Below are 14055 nucleotides of genomic sequence, written 5' to 3' on the forward strand. Positions count from 1 at the left end.
TTCATCCGTGACCTAGAATCATCATTGGACTAGAATCCCTATATACCAGCAGCAGCTTACGCGTTGGCCTACCTCTCCTTTCCACTTTGCAATACAGTCTCATAACAACACGGACAGAGACAGGAGGCACGATCACAGGCTCTCAAAAAGGCATTCTGTTGATGTTAGGAGTTTCATTGTGCCTGAGTATGTTCAAAACTCTTCATTACTTAACACAGGGAATTAAAAAAAAAATATATATATATATATATCAAATCAAATCAAATCAAATCAAATTTATTTATATAGCCCTTCGTACATCAGCTGATATCTCAAAGTGCTGTACAGAAACCCAGCCTAAAAATATATATATAATGTTTCCAGTATTCAGGGCTGAGTAGAGAGCTGGCTAGAGCTGAGATTTTCCTAACGCAACCCACCTTGTTCTGAGATGTGCAAGTCATGACTTAACATGTCATTTACTGTGACTCAGGTGGTAAACACTTCACTACTAATCAGTGTCTGAGAGAAATAAGGCCACTGACATTTGCACCTTTTAGGGCAAATCCCAGGAAGAAATTGAGATCGAAATGTATTTGAATGCAGATTTCGCAGACAAAACCATTAAAAGTAGGTTATTAAAACTGGGTGATACTGGTCATTTATGTCCATGGCCAGCCAGACGTAAAAGGGTCCTCAGACAGGCCCCTTGTTGTGTCTAACAATATCCATAGCATCTGTGGCCTATTTATAGAAACACATGGGAATTTCTAAAAGGAATGTAAAAAGCTCTCACCCTTGTTTTAATGTTCTGTTGCTATATGAGTAGTAAAAAGAAATGAGAACTGACCACCAATGGTAATACGATATCAGAGACTGTTACTACAAAAATAGAAACAAAGGGTGGGATATTGTGGCCTTGCACTGCGGCCATGAGGAAAATAACGATGGATGTCTGAGGGATGTAGGGGGCATCCTGTTTTCAGTTAGTCATTTCCTGGTGGTTAGTGGATCTGTAAAGTAGCTTGCTTAAAGGTATAGGTTTAATCTATTCCTGCAATTACCCTGTCACAAGTTACTATGTGCAGTTGAGCAGTACTCGCCTCTGACCTTTTGTATGTTTTCTTTGAAGACAGAATCCAAATGAATAGTAGCAAGTACTATCTGACTGCATGTGTACTAATATACTTATTACACTGTGGTTACAGATATCATTCCATTATGCTGGCATTAATGTCTGTGTGATGTATTTGGACATGTGGTAGAAAATGGAAGGAAATATGTGGAGACAACAATAGGCCTGCCCTACTGGTAGGCCAATGCTATATTGCTTGATGTTGACCTTGATAAAAATAGAGATGCGTTGCCTTACAACTTTGAAAGTCACTGGAGCAATGTTTTACACTAAATATGATGGCAAGATAAGTTACCTGGGATGCCCTGCTTGTATCCCTTTAATTCACCTTAATTTACCCCACATGTAAAGGGTGTTTCAAGTTTAAACATTACATTTTAAATCTTTAATTCAAATTATCTTTCAACCACTCAAGAAGTAGAAATATTAGATGTTCAGGGTTAATTCTGTAGTAATGAATGCATGATGATGGCATTTGTAAATCTATTTCAATGTTTTTCAGCGCCTGTGCTCTGGGCTGCTCCTCCTTCTCCCCCAGGAAGAGAACAAGGATCATTACCTAATAAGACTGTGAGTGGCTGGAATGGTTTGTTTATACTGGCCAGACAGTGGGAGAGTAGTGATCTACTGAACCAAAACATGCAACAGCACAGCCACTGAAAGTTAACCAACTTTATCCACATATAATTCTAGGAAACGTTTTTGCCTTCTGTGAGACATAGTAGTTTGGTATAGTTAGAAACAAGTTGCATACTTTGCCATGAGCCAGAAAAACATGAACTATAGCAGTTTCTGAAGCTGAAGGTCTTTCTGGCTTAATTTTGGGAAGCACAATATTTCAGATTTGCAATAGCAGAATGGACCAAAAGCTGACATCTCTCAGGCAGAACAAATGTTGCCATCTAGTGGTTAGAGTAAGTCAACAACCCTTTCCAAACCAATACATTACAGCTGAGCTTACCCATTAGCCCGGGCCAATGAAGTAGAGTTATGAGACATACTAATGAGACATTTGTTACCATTGCATTTTTATTTTGGGGCGAATATAAAAAAGAAAAAGTTAAATATATAAACTGCACATACACAACAAACAAAAACGAATAATACAGGCTTGTGTGTATGTGGCTACGTGTCTAAGACCACATTCAATCTTAAAATTGTAGGAGAAAATTACAAGGCATTAACAATCCTAAGCCATTGACATCAGACACTGCCACTGAACCAGTCTTCAAATGTATCAATAAGTGTGATTGGTTACCAATAAAATATGTTCAATTAATTGTAGGCATTGTGTACTTACATCCAATCGTAGGTAACAAATGACACCAAATTCAAATGCCTCCAATTCATCAGGTATCTGAAATACTGTATGGCTTTTCTTTTCAAGATGGGCACAATCAGTCCAAATATATTAGCAAGGTCTTTTGAATATAAATTGTATAATTACAAGGTTGTTGTAGAAAATGTCAGCTCCTTGTGTGATGAAGACAGTTCAGATCAGAATGGTGCCCGTTTGAATATGCCCTGCTGCCAATAGCCTAGGTGGGTACCAGTATAATACATCATATAAAGGCTATACAGAACAGGGAACAGTTAATATTATGTAAATATTGAGAAGAATATGTGTAAGTTTATAAGGGGATGTGGAAAGACTCTTTGATCCATTGGTCACGAGAGTTTTGAGTTGGCTGGAGAGTCAGTGAAGTGCCAGGTGGATCCCTAGGTACATTGTCAACATTGTTGTCCTCCTCTTCATCATCCTCCTCTCCCTCAGAGTAACCATTTTCTGTAGTGAAGGTGCTCTCTGAAAGCAGAGAGGATGAGATATCCTGGAAGGCTCCTTTATACTCCTGGATAGACTCATAGAGAGACCACAGCTGACAGAGCAGAGACATGTCCAACTGCCTCAGGCCCACCTAGGAAACAACAGGAACAGATACTTGTGTCAATCATCTCATACATGAACTATAGCAACTTTGTCAATTGTGTAGAAGCAGCTATGATTCTATTTGGAAATGAAATATTGCATAAGACCTATAGTAGTTTTCTAGAATAATTGTGTTTGAAATGCAATGTATTTGCTTACAATATCCAAAGAAAAAGCAGCAGTGACAAATGAAACTGTCACTGTATATGACAAACAGGGCTGTGGCCAGGGTCTGAGTTTTAGTGAGGTCCAAAAGTGGGGGTATGACATTTTAAGAAAGTTAAATTGCATTCATTAATTTCTATAAAATGTTCAAACTCAAATGCTATTTGGACAACAGCAAAAGCAAGCAGAAATTACCCCAGCCATTATCACATTGGTAGCTGTAGCTTCATTAATTCAGGATTTTGGCCATGAAGCCCTTGATCTACTTCCTCAGAGTCGGATGAACTCTTGGATACTATTTTATGTCTCTGCGTGAAGGAAGTTGCTAACTAGCCTTAGCGCAATTACTGGAAGTCTATGGTATCTATTAGCATGCTAGCAGTTTCCATAGACTTCCAGTCATTGTGCTAAGGCTAGTTAGCAACTTCCTTCATACAGAGACATACAATTGTATGCAAGAGTTTATCTGACTCTGAGGAAGTAGATAAAGGGCTTCATGGCCTTTAACCTCAGTCGATCTACAAACACATAGCCTATTAGCTATACAGTTAACCACTACATATTAACTCACATTTACTCAGCACTAGGATTAAAAACTATAATTTATTACATACAGCGGGACCTATGTTAGTAGAAAAAGTATTTTATTAACAAAAGCTAAACAAATATGTTTGCTGTACATTACTTTTTGTGTGTGCAGTTTTACAGATAATTTAGTACAATTGTACACATTTTGCCATGGGGTGGTGACACATTTTTGCAGTTTTAAAAGCTAATTCCCTGCAATTCTACACATTTTGCCATGTTAATTTGATCTCTGAGTCAGTGACTAACAAAATCAACGGGTGCCCCCTGGAGGTCAAGGCCAGGTTGCATAAAACATCTATAGGGTTTCCCTTAAGGAATAACTTTACCTTACCTAAGGGAATTGTTTAAGGGCGTTGCATAGAGCCCCTCAAATATTACATTAGGTCAAATCAAATCAAATTGTATTGGTCACATACACATATTTAGCAGATGTTATTCTGGGTGTAAGTGAAATGCTTGTGTTCCTAGCTCCAACAATGCAGTAGTATCAACAAAAAAGAAAAAAGCACAACAATACACACAAATCTAAAAGTAAAAGAATGGAATTAAGAAATATAGAAATATTAGATTGAGCAATGTGGGAGTGGCAATGATTAAAACACAGTAGAACAGAATACAGTATATACATATGAGACGAGTAAAGCCGTATGTAAACATTATTTAAACATTATTAAAGTGGCCAGTGATTCCAAGTATATGTATATAGGACAGCAGCCTCTAAGGTGCTGGGTTGTGTAACCGGGTGGAAGCCAGCTAGTGATGGCATACTCAAGGGGTTTTACAGTAGTTTGAAGGCATGTATGGCAGAAAGAGTATCTGGTTACCATGGAGACAGCCTGGTTCACTGATTAAATGCCTCCTCGAAGAGGTGGCTCTTATTTTGTGAGATAGCAAGATTGTAGAAGTTCTACAATCAAGACAGGATAATAAACCACATTTCTTGTAGTTACTGTTTTAAATTACTTTCTAGTATTTCAAGCTAGTTTACAGAGTAGCTAGCTAACTAGCTTTGTAGCCATAGATTGTGCACCTTCCATTGTTAAGATAGCTAAGTAACGTTAGCTAGCTGGCTGATGTTTTCCTTTTGTAACCAGAACAGATGAAAGGCACATTCACCTCCACAAATGCTGTTTACACATTGATATTCATATTGAATGAAGCGTTTAAGGGGCCTCATGGCCACCCTTTACCATTTCCCTTCATTTAAGGGGGGAATTCACATATGTTTTGTGCAACTGACTTAAAGTTATTAAGGAAACTTTAAAACAGTTGCACTGGTGGGTAATTCGGCCATGATTACTAACGTTAGAATTTTACACTAACTAGACCAATTTACAAATCTATGTAAATTACTGACATGGACTAATTGAGTGACATATAACAAGAGGAAAACTACTGATACGTAACCAAGTTTCACAATTGCATCTTGTGTATTCTACTATACTACAGTAAATTGATACCCCGACTGAGGTCCGGTTCGAAAAAATAACGGTGTCCTCATATATAGCTAAGACCCTGAAGACAAATTACTATCAGAAATGGTTTTCCTCATACCATTTCTTTGCGCAGGACAGCGAGCGCTGCATCCAGACTTGGAGGCTTGCTGAGGCCAAGAGAGTTGCTCACTCTAGACTTGCTGATGTCGGCCTGAATGCGTGTCCGTTTACTGTATACTTTTTCAATGTCTCTCCATGAGCCACCACTGGAGTTGAGGATGCCGCTGAGGCCTTTTGGCAAAGGGGGTAGTCCTTCGATTGAAGAGACGCTCCCTGGACATTCAGGAGGACTGGACTGGAACCCATTCATTTTTTTCTACCTCTACATCAATGTCTTTCTGAAAAAGAAAACCTTGCCGCGCGTTTAATTATATAGCCTAATATAACTGCCAGAAATATTCCATCCTATAGAAAATTCTGAATTCAATAATGGAAGAACACTATCACGTATGTGATTTCAAAATAGTTGTCTTCGTTGATTGCCTCAGATCAGCGTTTTACTTCTACCGACAATGAGCGTTTAGTTACAACAGAATATTTTGCAAATGTAAAGAGGGAATAGGTCTTCCGCAACATTGTTTCAATAAAAAAAAATCGGTTCACCTTCTCGCCTATTATTGTAATTCCAACGAGTCCTCAATAGTACAATAGATGCGCCGTGCACACAGCGTCCATCGTTATGTGGATGAAAATGTACTTTGACCATGAAAACATTATCGTATGTTTAAAAAAAAAAAAAGAAGCTGTTAGCAAGATTAATTTATTCCTCGTTTCCTTGTTTTTTTTTCCTTCTTCTCCAAAACGCTTTCCTTTGTCTCAACTGACAACCTCGCCCCTCGATAATATCCCCGCCCCATCCCACTTCACCGCTGTCAAAATCACTCACTATATTTGGGGATAGAGGAAACTGGAGGGTGTCCTTGGAACAATAACGCTGAGGAACTCAACTATCCTATGTGGATGCTTGATTTAATCCGAGCAATACCAAATTCAAATTTCTAAATGCCTTTAGACATCAAGACACACAAAAAAACACTTTGAAAACTCCCACAAAATTTTGCTATTCATAAATACTGAATATTCAAATATTGTTTATAGCTCCTTTGCCTCAAATTCTACTCCATTGTTTCCAATTATACAAACAAATTGAAATTCATCCAATAGCCTACTACATAAGTGACCCGTAAGTTATAATTATGACACTAAACTACTGTCCCTATCAAAAACATCCCAACTGCTTCAACACTTAAGGAAACTCTCACTACTACCACAATACAGAATATGAAGTATTTCATCTACAACACAATTACATTATATGGAAAATTGTTTTAAAATGAAGTAATAACCACAGAGAAATTATGAATAACGTGGATAAATTCAGATTTTATAAACAATTGACATACATTAATACCAACCAGTCAAACACCATTCAACTATATTTAGTTCAAGATATTCGACCACTCAGAGGTGCCCATTGTCATCATGCAAGTTTGTGTCAAAACGTTACCCTGCATCCACAGAGAAGACTGCAAATAAAAAGTAACAGCAATGTATAAACAAGATATAACTACAGGTCAGGCCCTCAAAATGCAAAGTATGCATATGCAGACAGTTGTCCAAGTTTATTACAATAACCTTTACCGGCAGAGGCGAAGCAGCTTCAACTTGTCACAAAAACCTTTGCAAGGGAAACAAGCTGCTATAACTTCCGGTGTTGCTTGTGTGAGTGAGTGTGTGTTTATGCCTTGTTTCTGTTTTTATTTATTTTTTTATTATTTTTTAGAATTGCCATCAGTTCAGTCTCATGATTGGTGAAGCTCTTTCAGGCTGCGCAGTGAATCTGCACAGCTGCGGATCAAGCTGCACAGCTGGATACTGGCCTCTACTGAGGCTGAGTGCTGGAGCTCCTGTGTGGCCCACCGCAGCTTGTGCAGCACTACTTCCTCAGCACTGGATAGGGCTGGGTGAGGTGCAGGGGCTACTAGGGGGGCTGGCACCTGGACTGGCTGGATGGAAGGGGTGGACGGAGGGAGGAAGCTGGGGGTCACGGTGGATACAGGAGAGGGGTTGGCTGGTGGAGGTAGAGGTCCTCTCAGTCCTGACGCAGCCCCCTCACAGTGCTCTGGTCTGGGCTGCCCAGTGATGGGGAGGGGGGCGTCGCTGGAGGGTGCTTCATTAGCCTGAGGGACAGGCTGAGAAGCCAGCTGTCTCTCTCGGACCTGTGACAGGGCAGCTTGGGCATTCAGAGCTGAGTGTGAGAGGAGAGTAAGACAAAAGAGGGAAGAGAAGGATATGAGAGAAGAAAGTTTAGTTGCAAACCGAGTCAAAAGTTATGACTCATAATCAGGGCCCGGCATTAGGTAAGACAATTCCTTTCCTAGCCTTACTACCCATACACATCACTCCAGCCAAACGCCATGCCAAATGGTGTTTCTTCTCTACGATGAGTCTGGATTTGCTTTCCCCACAGACGTCTTGTAGAATGCTAACACATTGACTGTTCTGATTGGACCCAGAAACTAATGGTTTGGGCCAGAGCAACACCTCTCATTTTGACATCAGCACAAACTACTTCTAGGATGACTGAATGTATGGAGCGATCAACAGAGCAGTGGAATTCAATTCAGGATGAGTCGTCAGGCAACTCTGTCTCCTACTCATAACATAAATGATCCTAACCCTGCACAGACTCTTACCTGGGTTGTCCTTGTCTACATCAGAGTCCAGCTCCTGACATGCGACACAGTAGTTCTTCTTCTGCTTGTCCTGAAGGAGAATCGTCTGGAGGCACAAAATACAAATTCGTCAAATGTCTTACCCCTTCTTAGTAAAGCTACTTAGATGCTGACTAAAACATCCAAATACAAGATTAACCAATCTCTTTAGCATAACATAATAAATATATGTAGCTATAGATCTCACTATATCTAATGTTGGCTAACATATGGCAAATATACACTGCTCAAAAAAATAAAGGGAACACTTAAACAACACAATGTAACTCCAAGTCAATCACACTTCTGTGAAATCAAACTGTCCACTTAGGAAGCAACACTGATTGACAATAAATGTCATATGCTGTTGTGCAAATGGAATAGACAACAGGTGGAAATGTATAGGCAATTAGCAAGACACCTCCAATAAATGAGTGGTTCTGCAGGTGATAACCACAGACCACTTCTCAGTTCCTATGCTTCCTGGCTGATGTTTTGGTCACTTGAATGCTGGCGATGCTTTCACTCTAGTGGTAGCATGAGACGGAGTCTACAACCCACACAAGTGGCTCAGGTAGTGCAGCTCATCCAGGATGGCACATCAATGCGAGCTGTGGCAAGAAGATTTGCTGTGTCTGTCAGCGTAGTGTCCAGAGCATGGAGGCGCTACAAGGAGACAGGCCAGTACATCAGGAGACGTGGAGGAGGCCGTGTGCATGTGTGTGCTCAAACAGTAAGAAGCAGACTCCATGAGGGTGGTATGAGGGCCCGACCTCCACAGGTGGGGGTTGTGCTTACAGCCCAACACCGTGCAGGACGTTTGGCATTTGCCAGAGAACACCAAGAATGGCAAATTCGCCACTGGCGCCCTGTACTCTTCACAGATGAAAGCAGGTTCACACTGAGCACATGTGACAGACGTGACAGTCTGGAGACGCCGTGGAGAACATTCTGCTGCCTGCAACATCCTCCAGCATGACCAGTTTGGCGGTGGGTCAGTCATGGTGTGGGGTGGCATTTCTTTGGGGGGGGCCGCACAGCCCTCCATGTGCTCGCCAGAGGTAGCCTGACTGCCATTAGGTACTGAGATGAGATCCTCAGACCTCTTGTGAGACCATATGCTGGTGCGGTTGGCCCTGGGTTCCTCCTAATGCAAGACAATGCTAGACCTCATGTGGCTGGAGTGTGTCAGCAGTTCCTGCAAGAGGAAGGCATTGATGCTATAGACTGGCCCGCCCATTCCCCAAATCTGAATCCAATTGAGCACATCTGGGACATCATGTCTCGCTCCATCCACCAATGCCACGTTGCACCACAGACTGTCCAGGAGTTGGCAGATGCTTTAGTCCAGGTCTGGGAGGAGATCCCTCAGGAGACCATCCGCCACCTCATCAGGAGCATGCCCAGCCGTTGTAGGGAGGTCATACAGGCACGTGGAGGCCACACACACTACTGAGCCTCATTTTGACTTGTTTTAAGGACATTACATCAAAGTTGGATCAGCCTGTAGTGTAGTTTTCCACTTTAATTTTGAGTGAGACTCCAAATCCAGACCTCCATGGGTTGATCAATTTGATTTCCATTGATCATTTGTGTGATTTTGTTGTCAGCACATTCAACTATGTAAAGAAAAAAAGTATTGAATAAGAATATTTCATTCAGTCAGATCTAGGATGTGTTATTTTAGTATTCCCTTTATTTTTTTGAGCAGTGTATTAACTGAGTTGGTCTGGATTATCCCCCACTCACCCCACATTGCTCACAGCATTCTCCTAACATCTTGTAGCCTTTGAGAAGGTAGGCGCCCATGAGCTTGCTTATCTTGTCCTGTCGTTCCCGCTGAGCATGAATAACCTTCATCTCAGATTCTGAAGGGGGTGTCCACTCGAAGTCATCATCATCTGACAGGGCAACCATGGTGGATGAGAGGAGTAAACCGACATTAAAGCAACCAGAACTCAGTCATATGGACACAGCTGGCTGGCGAGCTGTTTTCAGAAACGTGTGTATTTGCATACACTAGAATTGCTTTAAATTATATTGACATTAGGTCCTTCTGTAGCTCAGTTGGTAGAGCATGGCGCTTCTAACGCCAGGGTAGTGGGTTCGATTCCCGGGACCACCCATACGTATTATGTATGCACACATGACTGTAAGTCGCTTTGGATAAAAGCGTCTGCTAAATGGCATATATTAAATGTTTTTATTTAACTAGGCAAGTCAGTTAAGAACAAATTCTTATTTACAATTACGGCCTACAACGACCAAACCCGGACGACGCTGGGCCAATTGTGCGCCGCCCTATAGAACTCCCAATGTAACTCCCAATCACGGCCAGTTGATATATACAGCCTAGAATCGAACCAGGGTGTCTGTAGTGACGCCTCTAGAGCAGCGTTAAGCAGAGGAAGTGGGTCTACAACAGACCCACGTTTGGAACATCTGTTTAATAATATCGCCCTTTTGATAATGTCTCTAATCCCCTCCACCGACACAGTATCTAAATTGAAACGGAATTGTATTTAACTTCTGGCGGACTGTTTCTGTGCAATACACCCGCATTACTAAACCTACAGTAGTACTGGCTGGCTTGCTAATCACGCAGCTAGCTAAATTAGTTAGCTTATCAAACTGATAGTCGATTTCAGTTAACCTAGATAATGTTAGCGGCTGATAATATCACTTTAGATAAGTGAGTTAACTCGATGGCTAGCGAGCAAGTATCACGCGACGTCAGTTTGTGCTAACTGAACTGGAGACACCGGTAGACCAAAACAACTAGCTGGCAAGCTAATTAGCCAACTAGCTAACGTTAGCTGGCTAAGCTAACCATGCTAGCTGTCAAAGTGGGCTTTCAGGCAAAACTTTAATTCACAAAAACGTCTGGCATTCCGAAAGACACTTAGCAAAATAAACTTGTGAGAACGCCAACCAAAATAAAACATGAGTATTTAAGAAAATGAGTTGTCTTATTTACCTGCATTCAGTGCCATAATTCCACTGCTATGTCTAGTTGCTGCACGCCGTTTCTTCCCCCAAAAAAACGTTGTACACATGCGTGCACTGACTTAACTTTAAGGTGTAACGGTTGAGCTCCGCTACCGCCACCTTTCGTACTGGAAGAACACATCTCATAAACTGAAGTTACCGTCATATTGACAAGAAAAATCAGATAAGTACAAATAAAAAAAATACTACATAGAGAAATACCGATTTTTCTTTTTTTTACGCTATCTAGAAACACATAATTTATTATCCACAATGTTGTAACATATGGCCATCTGGAACTTCAGCTCTTAAAGACACAAGACAATGCATTGAATGTTTGTTGTTTTGTTCGAGAGACTATGACACCAATTTTTGCCCTGTACAACCAAAGCATCAAGTTAGGGCAGAAATGCCTGCTAGTTTGTGCTTTGCATTTGCTCCTCCATCATCTCCAACCACGCGTCCTCTTGTCATCCTCCTTGCTACAAACCCTCTATCCAGTGGACAACACTGTCATCCCAGTCTCCCGGGAGCAGCAGTGAGGTAGCCCATCACGATGATAGCTACTGCAGCCACTCTGACCTGGCTGAGCTGTGGGGCTGCAGTGACAGCCCCGCAGAGATACAGTAGGGGTCAGGCATAGTGGAATGCTGTTTGAGATGCCAACAATGACCTCAGGAAAACATGTATGAAGAAACACCATTGTTTCTCTTGATTTATTAGTGGGGTTATATTTAAACAGATACATCTAATTATTCTGTACCTGTATTAGCTGGGATACTTGGTAACATTCCAAAATAAATAAGGGTGGAGTAGGCAAGCACACTTCCTAGATTCACCATCACATTAAAACCTGATGATGAGAGGGGAGGGATACGATTGAAAAATGTGCTGATTTAATATCTGGACAGAAATGAGCAGTGGAGTGTTGCAGAGGAGCAGGGAGGCCTTCACGCACAGTGTGTCCCCGAGGATGTAGTGGGTTAGAGGCCAGTACTCCACAGTACCCCACATAGGACAGCAAAACACCTGCCGCACCCGGCTGCATCTCTCCCACTCACTTTCTAAACGACACCTGAAAACAACGAACACACGAATATGTCTGCCCGCCACAACAGTTACGATTTTCCTGTTCTGAACAGGAAGAAGTCTAGTGTCCATGAATGAGTCGGGCGATGACCTGTGGTTGACGCTGAGCCTACTCCCAGAACCACTCCTGTGATTAGTTAGGAGAACTTACGCAGCCGGTTAGGAGATTTAGCGTAGCAGGTTAGAATAATAAGGTTAATGTTAGGAAAAAGTTTAGGGTTAGCAAAAAAATCTATATCACCAAAGCTGTATCCCGTCGAGATATGACCACACCACTAAGGAGGTGTTCAGAACATAGAGATATTTAGAGGACCCAAAGTGCCCAAAAACGGAGATGGCCTCAACAGCGTTTCTGCGCGCTCACAGACGCCATAATGGGACAGATACAGTACAAAGAATAGTCCTCTATCATTCTCTATTGTTCAGAACCCTCAAATATTGTCACTTTCATTTTCGGACTGTTTTAACACACTGCAAAGGGGTTTGGCTTGAAGTTACTGTATTTCATTTTGCAGTACAACAACTGTACTAAATACAGTATCAAAACAAGTACTGTGTAATGACGCACCTTACAATAAATACCCTTACCCTGTTGTACTGTAAAAAAGCAAATGCTACTGTTATCGTAATAAATGAATGGATTAATTAAATTAATTGAAGGGCTTGAGGTTTTCACAGTATTTGACTTTAATTACACTGAACAAAAATATAAACGCAACATGCAACAATTTCAAACATTTTCCTGAGTTACAGTTCAAATAAGGTAATCAGTCAATTGAAACAAATGATTTAGGCCCTAATCTATGGATTTCACATAACTGTTAATACAGATATGCATCTATTGGTCACCGGTACCTTAAAAAAAAGGTAGAGGCGTGGATCAGAAAACCAGTCAGTATCTGCTGTGACCACCATTTGCCTCATGCAGGGCGACACATCTCCTTTGCATAGAGTTGATCGGGCTGTTTATTGTGGCCTGTGGGATGTTGTCCCACTCCTCTTCAATGGCTTTGCAAAGTTTCTGTATATTGTCGGGAACTGGAACACGCTGTCGTACGCGTCGATCCAGAGCACCCCAAACATGCTCAATGGCCGGGCCACATGTCAGATGAGTATGGAAGAACTGGGATATTTTCAGCTTCCAGGAATTGTGTACAGATCCTTGCAACATGGGGCTGTGCATTATCATGCTGAAACATGAGGTGATGGCGAGGGATGAATGGCACAGAAATGGGCCTCAGGATCTCGTCACGGTATCTTTGTGTATTCAAATGGCCATCGATAAAATGCAATTGTGTTCATTGTCCGTAGATTATGCCTGCCTATACCATAACCCCACCATTCTGTTCACAATGTTGACTTGACATCAGCAAACTGCTGGCCAACACGTCTTCCATCTGCCCAGTACAGTTGAAACCGGGCTTCATCCGTGAAGAGCACACTTCTCCAGCGTGCCAGTGGCTACCAAGGGTGAGAACTTTCCCTCTGAAGTTGGTTACAACGTCGAATTGTAGTCAGGTCAGGACCCTGGTGAGGACAACGAGCATGCAGATGAGCTTCCTTGAGACTGTTTCTGACAGTTTGTACAGAAATTCTTCGGTTGTGCAAAACCACAGTTTCGTTAACTGTCCGGGTGGCTGGTCTCAGATGATCCCGCAGGTGAAGAAGCTGTATGTGGAGGTCCTGGGCTGGCGTGGTTCCGTGTACTGCAAAATTTTCTAAAACGATGTTGGAGGCGGCTTATGGTAGAGAAATTAACATTAAATTATCTGATAACAGGTCTGGTGGTCATTCCTGCAGTCAGCATGCCAATTGCACGCATCTGTGGCATTGTGTTGTGTGACAAAACTGCACATTTTAAAGTGGCCTTTTATTGTCCCAAGCACAAGGCGTACCTGTGTAATGATATGCCACACCTGTCAGATGGATGGATTATATTGGCAAAGGAGAAATGCTCACTAGGAAGGATGTAAA

General features: G+C 41.7%; 2 protein-coding genes across 2 annotated transcripts; both read right to left on the reverse strand.

The window, feature by feature from the left end:
- Positions 1-2125: 2125 nt before the first annotated feature.
- fam89b (family with sequence similarity 89 member B) lies at positions 2126-6319 on the reverse strand. The gene is made up of 2 exons (XM_035781161.2): positions 5349-6319; positions 2126-3030 (listed from the first exon to the last, which is right to left on the reverse strand). The coding sequence occupies exons 1-2, from the start codon at positions 5598-5600 to the stop codon at positions 2746-2748; spliced, it is 537 nt and encodes a 178-aa protein (XP_035637054.1). The 5' UTR covers positions 5601-6319; the 3' UTR covers positions 2126-2745.
- Positions 6320-6653: 334 nt separating this feature from the next.
- On the reverse strand, positions 6654-11118 carry LOC118390512 (protein ZNRD2-like). Its single transcript, XM_035781158.1, has 4 exons — positions 10982-11118; positions 9754-9905; positions 7987-8071; positions 6654-7538 (listed from the first exon to the last, which is right to left on the reverse strand). Exons 1-4 carry the CDS (start codon positions 11058-11060, stop codon positions 7093-7095), a joined length of 762 nt encoding a protein of 253 aa, XP_035637051.1. The 5' UTR covers positions 11061-11118; the 3' UTR covers positions 6654-7092.
- Between the last annotated feature and the right edge of the window lie 2937 nt (positions 11119-14055).

Source organism: Oncorhynchus keta, chromosome 11 (genome assembly GCF_023373465.1).
Source record: "Oncorhynchus keta strain PuntledgeMale-10-30-2019 chromosome 11, Oket_V2, whole genome shotgun sequence".
NCBI classification, from domain to species: Eukaryota; Metazoa; Chordata; class Actinopteri; order Salmoniformes; family Salmonidae; genus Oncorhynchus; species Oncorhynchus keta.

Excerpts from the sequence above, each read along its gene's own strand:
- fam89b (XM_035781161.2), bottom strand. The coding sequence starts at position 5,600 with ATGAATGGGTTCCAGTCCAGTCCTCCTGAATGTCCAGGGAGCGTCTCT. Across the intron at positions 3,031-5,348 it reads CTGTCCTGCGCAAAGAAATG|GTGGGCCTGAGGCAGTTGGA; the intron begins GTATGAGGAAAA and ends GTTGTTTCCTAG.
- LOC118390512 (XM_035781158.1), bottom strand. The coding sequence starts at position 11,060 with ATGTGTACAACGTTTTTTTGGGGGAAGAAACGGCGTGCAGCAACTAGA. Across the intron at positions 8,072-9,753 it reads AATGCTGTGAGCAATGTGGG|ACGATTCTCCTTCAGGACAA; the intron begins GTGAGTGGGGGA and ends TTGTGCCTCCAG. Across the intron at positions 7,539-7,986 it reads TGTAGACAAGGACAACCCAG|CTCTGAATGCCCAAGCTGCC; the intron begins GTAAGAGTCTGT and ends TCTCACACTCAG.